The 15,445-nt window shown below is 38.8% G+C and overlaps 1 protein-coding gene and 1 pseudogene across 1 annotated transcript; both read right to left on the reverse strand.

Moving 5' to 3' along the window:
• Positions 1-1,041: 1,041 nt before the first annotated feature.
• On the reverse strand, positions 1,042-9,617 carry LOC126622829 (G-type lectin S-receptor-like serine/threonine-protein kinase At1g67520). Its single transcript, XM_050291535.1, has 14 exons — positions 9,255-9,617; positions 9,056-9,163; positions 8,762-8,955; positions 8,471-8,681; positions 8,125-8,362; positions 7,855-8,002; positions 7,378-7,675; positions 3,060-4,166; positions 2,861-2,968; positions 2,588-2,760; positions 2,297-2,507; positions 1,951-2,188; positions 1,681-1,828; positions 1,042-1,490 (listed from the first exon to the last, which is right to left on the reverse strand). Exons 2-14 carry the CDS (start codon positions 9,099-9,101, stop codon positions 1,182-1,184), a joined length of 3,429 nt encoding a protein of 1,142 aa, XP_050147492.1. The 5' UTR covers positions 9,102-9,163; positions 9,255-9,617; the 3' UTR covers positions 1,042-1,181.
• Positions 9,618-13,787: 4,170 nt separating this feature from the next.
• LOC126622830 (G-type lectin S-receptor-like serine/threonine-protein kinase At2g19130) lies at positions 13,788-14,979 on the reverse strand (annotated as a pseudogene).
• Between the last annotated feature and the right edge of the window lie 466 nt (positions 14,980-15,445).

Genomic DNA, 15,445 nt, shown 5'->3' on the forward strand with positions numbered 1-15,445 from the left:
GCGAAAAGGTGGTCCGTGGATAGCTTTTGGTTCATTTTATTTGCTCCCAAGACCAGATTGCCGATTTGTTCACCAAGGGTCTTTCCTCTTCACGCTTCAACTTGTTAGTTTCCAAGCTTCCCGTCGTTGCTCGACCTATCAGCTTGTGGGGGGATGTTAGACCGAGTCAATCTTATCCCAAACTAAGCTCTGCAACAAACTCTTCATAGGATAAGATTGCTAGGTCCGGTTTCAGTTTTGAATAATTCAAAGATAAGCTGTTGTGATTTTGTATTTTTGAATTCAAAGTTATCCGTGTAAATAGGGTATTCAAAACCCTACTTGTAATCTGAAAGTATTGTATAAATACACTGTGACCCATCGTTATATGGGTGTGCAATCAAAAGCTGAAAACCCTAGTGCTCTAAGTTTTACAATATTCACCGACTAAAAGAGAAGACTAATCTCCACCACGGAAAAGAACCGTGCAAGATAAGGTTGAAGATATATCTCAACACATTGATGGGACAATGGACATTACAAAGTAAAAGAGAAAGAATGTATACGTGCAAAGCAAAAGGTTTTGTTCCTAATGTTGAGAATGAATCCGACAATGATGGGAGGAAAGACTTTGTATAAACTTATAAGTAAGTTGATATACTCTCATATTGCCATTGGTTTTACGGTGAACTCTTTGACGCCAACCTCTTAGTTTCAAAATTTATAGTTTTTCTTCTTCTCCTCCTTGTCAAAATTCCAACAGCCAGCGGTCCTAATTCAATTTCTGCAGATGATGATCATGGAAACTTGGCAGAAATTGACATGGCGTGCATAGTTGAATTTTTAAGGTCGACGGGCAGGGGCCCCCTTTCTAGCTAACGATACCAATAGTGTCTTCAACTTAATAATTACCATTTGTCTTATTTATCAGGTGTGAAGTTTTATTACAAAGACTTCGATACTAATTATAATGAGATAATCACATTTAATCTCATTATTTTTTCTTCCCCCGAGGTGGGATAGCTAACATGCATGACAATTGAGTTAAAAAAATCAGCCAAATTTATGGGCATAACATTTCAACTAGAAATCAGCAAAATATATTATACAATATTCCACTTAATCGATGATTTTTGTTTTCGTTACCATATCTACTTTATCAATGGGAACAATGTTTTATTACAGGATTGTTGATTGATTTCTCAACGCCCACCAATGTCGGAATGAGACAAAACATTTATCGATCCAGTTTGCTCTCCCGTTTCACGTATACCAGTAAAGTCCACATTTCCTTGTGCGTAATATGCCGGCTTTTTTGGTTTCGGCAACTCCATGCTTTCGTTTGTCAACATCGATATCACATCCGACATGGTGGGTCGATCGGCTGCGTTTTCATCCACGCACAGTAGACCGACATGGATGCATCTTAACAGTTGATTCCCGTTATAGGAGTCGCCTAGAGTTGGATCCATTAGTTCTAGCTCTTTATTTTCTTTCCATAACTCCCAGGCCTGAAAAAATGTTAACATGATCATTTAGCTAGGATATCACAATAATGAAATGCTACTGACAGTCATTCACAACCACCGTTGATGGAAGTGAGGTCCCACGAACCATCAACGACGCGCTTGGGTGGCCATCCCTAGCACAGCTCAACCTTAAAAACAAGAATATAGCCTGCAGCTAGAAAAGGTTACGTACATATCCTACTAAATTGAGTAAGCCATCATCATTGCAGAAGCGGTTGTTTTTCCGGCCGCTTATGATTTCAAGTATTAACACCCCGAAACTGTAGACATCGGTTTTTACAGAAACGATTCCTTTAATGGTCTCAGGAGGTATATAACCACTGGAAAAAATGGAAAAGAAAAAAGTCATCAATTAGTACAGAACTACACATCTACAAAAATACATGCTTAACAACCAAAAGCAGAAGCCATGACAACTAAGAATTTATACACATTTACTTACAGTGTCCCGACAATCCTACTAGTATTTGCTTCCAATTCAGTGTGGGTAAATATACTTGCCAAGCCAAAATCTGCAATTTTAGGGTTCATGTTTTCGTCGAGTAGTATATTACTAGCTTTCAAATCTCTATGAATTACTCTCGTTCTCGAGTATCTGTGCAAGTAAAGCAATCCTTGAGTGATTCCTTCTATTATACCGAAACGCTTCTTCCAATCGAGTAGCCTACCTCTGATTGAATCTGTCACAATGTAAAGAGAGTTAAGTAACAATACTCAATATGTTTTTACACTCACAAATTAAACAAATAAAATCAAGTACTAAGACTAAATTAGTATTGATTCCAAACCAAAAATAAAGTAGTCTAAGCTTTTGTTTGGCATGTATTCGTATATCAACATCCTCTCGTCTTCATGACTGCAAAATCCAAAGAGCTGAACAAGGTTTGTGTGTTGGAGTTCATGTATGAGTATCAATTCATTCTTAAACTCCATATTTCCTTGTCCCGAACTTTTTGAAAGCCTCTTCACAGCTATTTCTCGTCCCGTCTCCAATTTTCCCTGAATTGGTTATCCATAATTTTCTCAGTTGTTTCCAAAAGAAATAGAAGACACTACAATCTAGTCATTGAAGGCCTTACCTTATAAACAGGTCCAAATCCCCCTTCTCCGAGCTTGTTTTCCTCCGAGAAGTTGGAAGTGGCAGTCAGAATAGATTCATACGTAAATATGCTTAAATCATGTTTTCCCATGTTTTCTTGATGAGGTTCATCAAAGAAAAGCCATGTGTTCTGCTTCCCTGCTCTGTCCCCACCTATTTAAATTAGTGTAGAAAGTCAAACTTTCAATTTAGTACAACAATCAAACATCTGAAATTCTGTCTAACAAGTGTAGATTAGGCTTAAAGAACATACCTGAAAGCATTCGTCTTCTTAGTAGATAACCGAATATGCAAAACATCGTCAATAGTAGTGCAGTAGGGATTGCAATGACAACCCATAACCACTTACGTCCTGAATTAACTGCAATTAATTAGCTTCGAATTCAGTTATATATAATAGGATTAGTTAGCTAATTGTCCTGTATGAAGTTTAGGTATCAAATTGGACGTACCATTTTTCTTAGCAGGTGGTGAATTTGCAAGCGTTGTTAGGCTTGACAAAACAAAAACACTACTTGTATTACCTGATCCAGTACGATTTTCAACGAACTCACAATCTACACTCCAAAATCGGCATCCAGGACCACTAGACTGATTATCTGCTGGAGTGTCGAAACCAAGGCAGCTGCAATTTTGCCAGCAAAGAACTTTACAATCAACACTACTCACAACGTGCCAGCTGGTGGCTCTTGAAGTATTACTAGAGTCTTTGATCTTGAAGTATCCATTCTTTTGCACAAATTCATCACCAAATTTTCCCGTACAATTGCTTGGCCGGTCCCTTCTCACGCACCCTCCAACTGCATTATATCCGTCACAGTACTGTGCATTTGTGATCGCAACTTGTGCTCCATATTCAAAAAGTGTCCCCCTGCTATATAGCACCCATTCCGGCTCTGGATCACTTGGGTCACCTACAGAACTGTAAGTGAGGTAGTCTTCATATTCGTTCGAAATGATGCTAAAATTGTACCTCTGCTCGGACACTTCAGGAAAAATAAATGGAAATTTTCCACCATCAAAGACCCCGCTAGTCCAATAAACCACCCCACCCTGCTTGATTCTCAATTGTTTCCCATTTGGGTCCCAATCGAGGGTCAAAGGCCCTGGTGCAGGGTTGAAGCTTGTTGCCCAAGATAAAAGTGACCAATTCTTGCCACTTCTGCGGTCAACCCCCAATTTCATGCCTGGTAAAAATGTGTCTGTGGGATAATCAAAACTCTGCCACAAAACTCCGTTGGTTGATCCGTTGACTGAGCTCGCTTCCCGTATCACAAAATTGCCAGAATCCAAAAGGATAGCCTCAAAAGCATTAGTACTACTAATATTTTTCGGAGGAGAGTAAATCACAATAGGGTTTCCACCTTGGTATGTAATTCTCAAAGTGTTGCTCAAGTCAAAGGTGAGAAGTGGAGAAGAAGGGTACGGAATAGGAGAGTTTCTGTTCCCAATCCATGCTTTGTTTGGGAGTTGGTTGTTGCGTAGGATCGCTATATAGCTGGTGTTCGAATCCATGGTTTGTACAGCGAAGCTCAAATTAAACTTCCCGGACGCAGACACTAAGGAGCTCGAGGAGTTGAGAGTGTCCCCAGGCTTCATCGTGTCCTTTCCATCATGAAGACTCCACAAGCATGCAAAAATGAGGAAGAAAATTGAGTTTCTGATCATCAAACTTGTCACCATGAGTGATCACAAGGCAGAACTTGCTCAAACTTTTGGCTGACGAACACGAAAACTTGGCTGATATTATTACATTATACTTGATCAAGGGTAGGGAGTAGATTAATTATAAGTTAAACAAAGTTGTGACAACTTCACAGGAAGACTTTTTTTCCATTTATTTTATTTAAAATTAGAGATAGAGTTTGACTAACTGTTTTTATATGTCTGCACACACACCATATATCCCTTCCATCTGTGTTTCTTGGGGAGAAAGTTTATTTGTTTGCACATGGAAGAATCGGACTCAGTCTCTTTCCTTCATCTCTCGGTTGCCTTTTTCTTTCTTCATATTATATGTTTTTAGCACCTGATTTGAGGCGTAACTGTGGGAAAACTCTGATTCGAAATGCTAATAAATTCAATTTCCTCGTACCAGATTAAGGGTTATTTAAATATAAAGAAATAAATACATAATTTGTACTTAATAATGTTGGAGAATAAGAATTTTCTGGTGAAGAGGTGCAACGCCACTTCTTGAAGGTAGGATTATTCCAAGGATTTAAAATGTGTGCATGGGCTCATTGCTCTTTAGTCTTGCACTAATTTTCTCGCTGAAGTCAACTACTTTTATAGCTTACAAAGTTCACTCTCTATTTTCCAATTTGCTTGATCCTAGCTCGAGTCACCAAATCAAACTATTAATTTTCCCAAGATAAAGGAGCACCATGCCCAATAAAATTGTTGCCAGACCTAAAAATAAAAAGGCTAAATCGCCAAAATGGTATCTGAGATTTGCATAACTCATCACTTTAGTCTCTAAAATTCCAAATCAATAAAAGTGGTCCCTGAGATTGGCCAACATCCATCATTTTGGTCATTATGTTAAAAACTCCGTTAAGTGTCCCGGAGCTCTTGGCCGGAAGTTTAGGCAATTTTCAAAACTTCATAACTCAATCGTTTCTCAACCAAATTCGACCCATAATATATCAAAATGAAGATAGGAAAGTGTAGAATAAGAATATACCTATTTAGAAGCCCAATGGTTACCGGAGGTGGCCGGAAAATAGCCTCAAAGTTGACTGATCCGAGTGAAAACTTGAAAACTCGCCGGAAATTGGGTAAACTTTAAACGTTCATAACTTCTTCAATACTCAACGAAATCACGTGATTCAAAAACGAAAATCATACTTCTCGACGAGACAAAGAGAATGGTACGTTTTTAGATGGATAAATCACCGTATTTTGGCCGGAAAATGGCTCGAAAGTGGCTGTCTTGGTCTCGAGTTAGCCACTTTCGAGCCATTTTTCGGCCAACAAACGGTGATTTAGCCGTCGAAAAAGGTACCATTCTCTTTGTTTCATCGAGAAGTATGATTGTAGTGTTTGAATCACTTGATTTTGTTGAGTATTGAAGAAGTTATGAACGTTTAAAGTTTACCCAGTTTCCGGCGAGTTTTCAAGTTTTCATTTGGACCAGTCAACTTTGAGGCTATTTTCTGGCCATCTCCTGCAACCATTGAGCTTCGAAATAAGTATAATCTTATTCTACACTTTTCTATCTTCATTTTGATATATTATGGGTCGATTTAGTTAAACAACGATTGAGTTATGAAGCTTTGAAAATTGCCCAAACTTCCATCCAAAAGCTCTGCGACACTTAACGGAGTTTTTAACGGAATGACCAAATGATGGATGGTGGATAATCTCAAGGACTACTTTTATCGATTTGGAATCTTAGAGACCAAAGTGATGAGTTATGCAAATCTCAGGGACAATTTTGGTGATTTACCCAAATAAAAAAGATTATATTCATATATCTTAAATTACTTTTTTCACTTTGAAAACAAACAAAAAAATTACTTCCTCCACTCTTAATTTTTTAATATTTTTCTACTTTTCAATCGTCTGATTTTGATTCTCCTTAGCCTCTTCATACGCAATGGTCTATTTGTTTGGATCACATTCAGAAAATGACTTTTTACTCATCTCACATATATTGCGAAGGAAATCTTGTTGCAGACAATTTTGCTAACATGGGATTGTCTTCTTCATCTTTAACTTGACATGATTCTCCTCCGATGGCAGTTCGTGCTACTCTCTTTTCAGACTATGTTGGCTTGCCTGGTTACAACTTCTCAAATTAATGTGCATGTTGGCATCCAGGTTTGACCCACTTTTTTTTTTTTCTCCTAACTTTATGGGGTTGGTTTACTTGTTTTGCAGGTTTAGACCTTTAGGTTTGGTTTTAGAGGGGTTAGGTTTCATGTTCCCCCCCCCTCTTTTCTTTGTATCATTCTCGTTTTTTGTTTCTAGAAAGGTAAGGTTTATGTCCCCCCTTCTTTTTCGTGTATTCCTTTTTATTGGCTCTTCTTTTTTAGGGGTAAGATTTATGTCCCCTCTGACTAGGTGTAACTTATTTTTTCGTCATAAAAAAAAAATTTAATTACTTTCTTGAATTCAATCTATTTTTGTAGAAACTTGGTTGCAAGGCAAGTTAGAAACGCACAAAAGTTTGATCGTGTCCTATAGAATTGTTAGAGAAGGTCATCTCCATTTCACACATAATCAACTTCTTTATGCACACAAAAACACTAGGTAAACACACATTATCCTTATTTTGTTCATGATGTAATTTTACTGTCTATAAATTTATTTCAATTTTTTTTCCCTTGCCCGGGATGCATCCTTAATGACCAACATAGCAGAGGACAACTTTTAGTGTTGCAGTAAACATTTCCCATTAATGTTTTTGGATAGGAAGCAATTTGTGTTTTTTCGTATCCAAAGAACTTCGTAATATTTTTAATAGACGAAATAGGTTTCACTTTTGATATTTCAATTTGTTTCACTCATGATGAGGTTGTGTATAATTTGCATTGGCATTGGGAACTCAACTTTTTACTCAAACATTATTTCTGAAGATTGAAATTGCATAATCTTTCGTATAGTTTTCAATCCCGCAACAACGTGCAGGTACAAAATCTAGTTTCAACTAGAACTCAGCAAAATATATTATAATCGATGATTTTTGTTTTCGTTACCAGAACTACTTTATCAATGGGAACTATGTTTTATTACAGGATTGTTGATTGATTTCTCAACGTCCACCAATGTCGGAATTAGATAAAACATTTATCGATCCAGTTTGCTCTCCCGTTTCACGTATACCAGTAAAGTCCACATTTCCTTGTGCGTAATATGCCGGCTTTTTTGGTTTAGGCAACTCCATGCTTTCGTTTGTCAACATCGATATCACATCCGACATGGTGGGTCGATCGGCTGCGTTTTCATCCACGCACAGTAGACCGACATGGATGCATCTTAACAGTTGATTCCCGTTACAGGAGTCGCCTAGAGTTGGATCCATTAGTTCTAGCTCTTTATTTTCTTTCCATAACTCCCAGGCCTGAAAAAATGTTAACATGATCATTTAGCTAGGATATCACAATAATGAAATGCTACTGACAGTCATTCACAACCACCGTTGATGGAAGTGAGGTCCCACGAACCATCAACGACGCGCTTGGGTGGCCATCCCTAGCACAGCTCAACCTTAAAAACAAGAATATAGAAAAGGTTACTTACATATCCTACTAAATTGAGTAAGCCATCATCATTGCAGAAGCGGTTGTTTTTCCTGCCGCTTATGATTTCCAGTATTAACACCCCGAAACTGTAGACATCGGTTTTTACAGAAACTATTCCTTCAATGGTCTCAGGAGGCATATAACCACTGGAAAAAATGGAAAAGAAAAAAGTCATCAATTAGTACAGAACTACACATCTACAAAAATACATGCTTAACAACCAAAAGCAGAAGCCATGACAACTAAGAATTTATACACATTTACTTACAGTGTCCCGACAATCCTACTAGTATTTGCTTCCAATTCAGTGTGGGTAAATATCCTTGCCAAGCCAAAATCTGCAATTTTAGGGTTCATGTTTTCGTCGAGTAGTATATTACTAGCTTTCAAATCTCTATGAATTACTCTCGTTCTCGAGTATCTGTGCAAGTAAAGCAATCCTTGAGTGATTCCTTCTATTATACCGAAACGCTTCTTCCAATCAAGTAGCATACCTCTGATTGAATCTGTCACAATGTAAAGAGAGTTAAGTAACAATACTCAATATATTTTTATACTCACAAATTAAACAAAAAAAATCAAGTACTAAGACTAAAGTAGTATTGATTCCAAACCAAAAATAAAGTAGTCTAAGCTTTTGTTTGGCATGTATTCGTATATCAACATCCTTTCGTCTTCATGAATGCAAAATCCAAAGAGCTGAACAAGGTTTGTGTGTTGGAGTTCATGTATGAGTATCAATTCATTCTTAAACTCCGAATTTCCTTGTCCAGAACTTTTTGAAAGCCTCTTCACAGCTATTTCTCGTCCCGTCACCAGTTTTCCCTGAATTGATTATCCATAATTTTCTCAGTTGTTTCCAAAAGAAATCGAAGACACTACAATCTAGTCATTGAAGGCCTTACCTTATAAACAGGTCCAAATCCCCCTTCTCCGAGCTTGTTTTCCTCCGAGAAGTTGGAAGTGGCAGCCAGAACAGATTCATACGTAAACACGCTTAAATCATGTTTTCCCATGTTTTCTTGATCAGGTTCATCGGTAAGTTTATCAAATTTCAAGAAGCAAAGCCATGTGTTCTGTTTCCGTGCTCTGTCCCCACCTATTTAAATTAGTGTAGAAAGTCAAACTTTCAATTTAGTACAACAATCAAACATCTGAAATTCTGTCTAACAAGTGTAGATTAGGCTTAAAGAACATACCTGAAAGCATTCGTCTTCTTAGTAGATAACCGAATATGCAAAACATCGTTAATAGTAGTGCAGTAGGGATTGCAATGACAACCCACAACCACTTACGTCCTGAATTAACTACAATTAATTAGCTACGAATTCAGTTATATATAATACGATTAGTTAGCTAATTGCCTTGTGTGAAGTTTAGATATCAAATTGGACGTACCATTTTTCTTAGCAGGTGGTGAATTTGCAGGCGTTGTTAGGCTTGACAAAACAAAAACACCACTTGTATTACCTGATCCAGTGCTATTTGCAATAAACTCACAATCTACACTCCAAAATCGGCATCCAGGTCCACTAGACTGATTATCTGCTGGAGTGTCGAAACCAAGGCAGACACAATTTTGCCAACAAAGAACCTTACAATCAACACTACTGACAACGTACCAGCTGGTGGCTCTTGAAGTATTACTAGAGTCTTTGATCTTGAAGTATCCATTCTTTTGCACGAATTCATCACCAAATTTCCCCGTACAGTTGCTTGGCCGGTCCGTTCTAACGCACCCTCCAACTGTGTTATATCTGTCACTGTTGGAAGAATGCATGCTAGTCAACATTCTTTGTGTAAAATGCATGCATGAAATAAACATGTTGGATGACTAGTGAAGTTAGGCTAGTCAACATTCTTTGTGTAAATTAGGCAAGTTAGGCAAGTTAGGAAATTAGGTAAGTTAGGCAAGTTAGGCAAGTTAGGCTTATGTCTACTTTCTTTTCCTATATATATGTTTCATTTGTAATTGTTTCTTCATAAAATACACATCAAAAATTCTACATGGTATCAGAGCAGGTTCATTTGTAACCTGTCTCTGCCATTCTTGCTGCTGCAATTTTTTCTTTCTTTCAAAGTCTAAGTCATGACTGAAGAAAGTTCTGTGAACCATGATGAGGAAACCCGGCACAATCTCTCTCCAAACTTCTCAGACGTTGAGGTTAACACCAATCAACGTTTGTGTTCAGTTCTCTTGAACGAGTTCAATTATCTTCCTTGGTCCCGAGCTGTTTCACTAGCTCTCGGAGGCAAAGGGAAGTTAGGGTTTGTAAATGGAAGCGTGGAAGCTCCAGACAGTTCTTCCTCTACATACAATGCATGGCTCTGCAAAGATCAACTTGTCATGTCCTTGCTGCTCAACACCATGGAGAAACATGTTGCTGAAATTTTTAGCTACTCCAATTCCGCACATGATCTTTGGAAAGCTTTGCAGGATATGTATGGAAATCAAAACAACTATGCACGGGTCTTCCAATTAAAGAAGGACATTGCCAGTGCTCAACAAGAAGGGAAAGCATTTGTTCAACACCTTGGGAGCCTCAAAGCCATGTGGAATGAGTTGGATGTATATCTCCCTCATACCACAGATCCTACCATTCTCCTAAAACGAGCTGAGGAAGACAAAATTTATCAGCTGTTAGGGAGTTTGAGCTCTGAGTACGAGGACCTAAGGAGTCACATCTTGATGAGTCAAGACCTGCCTACCTTCAACAATGTTTGTGCAACTATCCAACGAGAAGAAGCAAGGAAGAAGGTTATGAATGTTGATCACAATCCTAGATTAACAGAGACTCGGGCATATGCATCAAAGTACAAGAACTCAGAAGCCAAGGTATACAAGGGAAGAAACACACATCTAAAATGCAAATATTGCAATGGTGTTGGTCATGAGGAAGACAAGTGTTGGGAACTCCATCCTGAACTCAAGCCTAAGTTCAGCAAAGATGGAAGGATGATACCAAGGTCCTCACAACAATTTCAACCTCATTTCAAGGCACAACTTGCTAATGCTCACGCTCCTACTATCTCACAAGGATCCATGGAGTTCACTGCCAATCCATTGTCATTGATCAATGAATTTGCAGCTTACCTACAAAGTAAGGGGCACGGAGGAGGCTTACATGGTCAAGGCAATGAAGAGGGTAGTCACACAGCTATGTTGGGACAATTTGCCGGATTTCTTGCTGGAAATGAGAAAGTTCCAAAGGGAGAAGCATCAGGTATACTCAAAGCCTTTACTACTGCCCTATTAACTAGTACTGAAATTGATTGTTGGATAATTGATTCAGGCGCCACAGATCATATGACAAACAAAGTTACAAATTTACATCATTTTAAAAAATTTTCAAGCCCCTCACATGTGTCTGTTGCAAATGGAAAAAATGTCTTAGTTTTGGGAAAAGGAGAAATAAACTTACTCTCTCAAAAAACACCTTCCACTGCCCTCTATGTACCAACCTTTCCCTTCCAACTTTTGTCAATTGGAAAGATCACCAACACCCTAAACTGCCGTGCTATTTTCTCACCAAATAAAGTAATGTTTCAGGATGTTCTCACCATGAAGATGATTGGTGAAGGGGTCTTCATAAATGGACTTTACTACCTGTGCAAGAATGCATGTTTCACTCGGGCTCTTCAAGCTCAATCGAAGTCCATAGATGAAAACCAACTTTGGCATAGGAGATTAGCTCACCCTTCTGAACTTGTCTTGTCGAAACTGTTTCCAAATTTTTGTAACCCCTATCCTACTTGTGATACTTGTCAATTTTCTAAGTTTACTAGGCTACCTTTTGGTAATTCAATGTCTAGGACAAGTAAACCTTTTGAAATGGTACACACCGATGTATGGGGACCTGCAACTGAATCAATGGAAGGTTTTAAATATTTTGTTCTATTTGTTGATGATTTCTCTCGAACAAGTTTTCTATATCTTATGAAATCAAAAAGTGAAGTCCCTACCATTTTCAAAGACTTTCACATGCATGTTAAAACGCAATTTCAATCAAACATTAAGGTTTTAAGGTCAGATAATGGCACTGAATTTCTATCCAACAACATGCTTCAATACATAAGTTCTCAGGGTATCATACATCAAACCAGCTGTGTGGGGACTCCCCAACAAAATGGAGTAGCCGAGAGGAAAAATAGAGATCTCTTGGAAAAAACTCGTGCTCTCATGATTCACATGCACGTTCCAAAGAAATTTTGGTCGTTTGCCATCCTTACTGCCACTTATCTCATCAATCGACTTCCAAGTCGTGTGCTAGGGTTTAACTCTCCCTATGAAGTTCTCAAGGGGAGGAAAATAGATTTGACACATCTCAAGGTGTTTGGTTGTGTGTGTTTTGTTCACATCCAAACCTTGAACCGTGACAAACTAGATGCCAGGGCAACCAAGTGTGTGTTTATGGGATACTCAACCACTCAAAAGGGATACAAGTGCTTCAATCCAGTCACTAAGAAGTGCACAGTTTCAAGAGATGTGAAGTTCGATGAAGACTATCCCTATTTTACAAGTCAGGGGGAGGATTTAGTTGACATGTTCCCACTCCCTCAAAACTTTAATTATCCGATGTTGGAAAAGAGATCAGTCATTGTAAGTCCAGATTGTGAAGAAGTTCAAACTGACCAAATTACTGCCAGTGAGAGTGAAGACGAGCCCTACTCTGATCCTTCTCCGCCCTCTACAGAGTCTCAGGTGATTAAAAGAAATCCTCCTCGAATCAGAAAACCTCCAGCTAGGTTGCAGGACTATGTTACATATGCCTCACGACATCCAATCAATGAATGTATCAGCTTTAGTAAGTTCTCAACATCTCATGCTGCATTTCTCAGTGAAATTGATAAGCACTATGAACCAAGAAGCTTTCAAGAAGCTTCTCTTCTCCCACAATGGAACCAAGCCATGAAAGAAGAGATTCGTGCACTGGAAGAGAATTGCACCTCGTCTATGTTGATGATCTTATCATCACTGGAGATAATACCGTGGAGATTGAGGCACTAAAACTCTCACTACATCAAGCTTTCGCTATCAAAGATTTGGGGAGGTTAAAGTATTTTTTGGGGATCGAAATGGCAACATCTTCAAAAGGACTGTTTCTACATCAACGGAAATATGTATTGGACCTCCTTCAAGAAGCAAAAATGCTTGACTGCAAGCCTGCTATCACTCCCGTTGATTGTAAACTGAAGCTCAGCATAGATGGAGAAGCCATGCATGATGTAAGCTACTATCAACGATTAGTAGGCAAGCTCATATACCTCACTATCACTCGTCCAGATATCACATATGCAGTGAGCTTGGCTAGTCAGTTCATGCACTCTCCCACTGTTGATCACCTTAACCTTGTTAAGAGAATCCTTCGTTATCTTAAGGGTTCAATTGGGCAAGGAATTACAATGCATAACAATCAGTCCACTGTCATTAGTGGCTACACAGATGCAGACTGGGCAGGTAATGCAATTGATAGGAAATCAATCACAGGCTATTGTACATTTGTTGGTGGAAACCTTGTCACATGGAAGAGTAAGAAGCAACAGGTAATTGCTCGTTCCAGTGCAGAGGCTGAGTATCGAGCCATGGCAGCCACTGCGTGTGAACTCATTTGGCTTAAAGGGCTTCTTTCAGACTTAGGGTTTCCTAGTTCTACTCCTATGACGCTTATGTGTGATAATCAGGCAGCCATGCACATTGCTGCCAATCCTGTGTTCCATGAAAGAACCAAACATATTGAAGTGGATTGTCATTTCATCAGAGCTCAAGTTCAAACGCAAATCATCCGGACCATGTTCACACGAAGCCATGATCAACTAGCAGATCTTTTTACAAAGGCACTAGCATCATCTCAGTTTCATCGGTTATTGGGCAAGCTTGGCTCAGTGAATCCCCTCGATCCAGCTTGAGGGGGAGTGTTGGAAGAATGCATGCTAGTCAACATTCTTTGTGTAAAATGCATGCATGAAATAAACATGTTGGATGACTAGTGAAGTTAGGCTAGTCAACATTCTTTGTGTAAATTAGGCAAGTTAGGCAAGTTAGGAAATTAGGTAAGTTAGGCAAGTTAGGCAAGTTAGGCTTATGTCTACTTTCTTTTCCTATATATATGTTTCATTTGTAATTGTTTCTTCATAAAATACACATCAAAAATTCTACAGTCACAGTCCTGTGCCTTTGTGATCGCAACTTGTGCACCATATTCAAAAAGTGTCCCCCTGCTGTATAGCACCCATTCCGGCTCTGGATCACTTGGGTCACCTACAGCATTGTAAGTGAGGTAGTCTTCGTCTTCGTTCGAAATGATGCTAAAATTGTACCTCTGCTTGGACACATCAGGAAAAATAAATGGAACCATCATCAAAGACCCCGCTAGTCCAATTAACCACCCCACCCTGCTTGATTCTCAACTGTTTCCCATTTGGGTCCCAATCGAGGCTCAAAAGCCCTGGTGCAGGATTGTAGCTTGTTGCCCAAGACCAAAGTGACCAATTCTTGCCACTTCTGCGGTCAACCCCCAATTTCATGCCTGGTAAAAATGTGTCTGTGGGATAATCAAAACTCTGCCACAAAACCCCGTTGGTTGATCCGTTGACTGAGCTTGCTTCCCGTATCACAAAATTGCCGGAATCCAGAAGGATAGCCTCAAAAGCATTAGTACTAATATTTTTCGGAGGAGAGTAAATCACAATAGGGTTTCCACCTTGGTTTGTAATTCTCAACGTGTTGCTCAAGTCAAAGGTGAGAAGTGGAGAAGAAGGGTACGGAATAGGAGAGTTTCTGTTCCCAATCCATGCTTTGTTTGCACCTTGCTTGTCGCGCAGGATTGCTATATAGCTGGTGTTCGAACCATCGATGGTTTGTACCACGAATTTCAAAACAAACTTCCCGGACGCAGACACTAAGGTGCTCGAGGAGTTGAGAGTGTCCCCAGGCTTCAGTGTGTCCTTTGCATCATGAAGACTCCACAAGCATGCAAAAATGATGAAGAAAATTGAGTTTCTGATCATCAAACTTGTAGCCATGAGTGATCACAAGGCAGAACTTGCTCAAACTTTTGGCTGATGAACACGAAAACTTGGCGGATATTAATACATTATACTTGATCAAGGGTAGGGGGTAGATTAATTACAAGTTAAACAAAGTTGTGACAACTATACAGGAAGACTTTTTTTCATTTATTTTATTTAAAAATTAGAGATAGAGTTCGACTAACTGTTTTTATATGTCTGGATACACCATATATCTCTTCCATCTGTGTTTCTTGGGGAGAAAGTTTATTTGTTTGCACATGGAAGAATCTGACTGTCTCTTTCCTTCATCTCTCGGTTGCTTTTCTTTCTTCATAATATATGTTTTTAGCACCTGATTTGAGGCGTAACTGTGGGAAAACTCTGATTCGAAATGCTAATAAATTCAATTTCCTCGTACCTTGATTAAGGGTTATTTAAATATAAAGAAATAAACAATTAATTTGTACTTAATAATGTTGGAGAATAAGAATTTTCTGGTGAAGAGGTGCAACGCCACTTCTTGAAGGTAGGATTATTCCAAGGATTTAAAATGTGTGCATGGGCTCTCATTGCTCTTT

Source organism: Malus sylvestris, chromosome 5 (genome assembly GCF_916048215.2).
Source record: "Malus sylvestris chromosome 5, drMalSylv7.2, whole genome shotgun sequence".
In the NCBI taxonomy this organism is placed as follows: domain Eukaryota; kingdom Viridiplantae; phylum Streptophyta; class Magnoliopsida; order Rosales; family Rosaceae; genus Malus; species Malus sylvestris.

Coding starts and splice junctions, on each gene's coding strand:
- LOC126622829 (XM_050291535.1), bottom strand. CDS start 9,101: ATGTTTTGCATATTCGGTTATCTACTAAGAAGACGAATGCTTTCAG. Junction 8,682..8,761: donor GATTTGGACCTGTTTATAAG/GTAAGGCCTTCA, acceptor TAATCAATTCAG/GGAAAACTGGTGACGGGACG. Junction 1,829..1,950: donor AGTAGGATTGTCGGGACACT/GTAAGTAAATGT, acceptor CATTTTTTCCAG/TGGTTATATACCTCCTGAGA.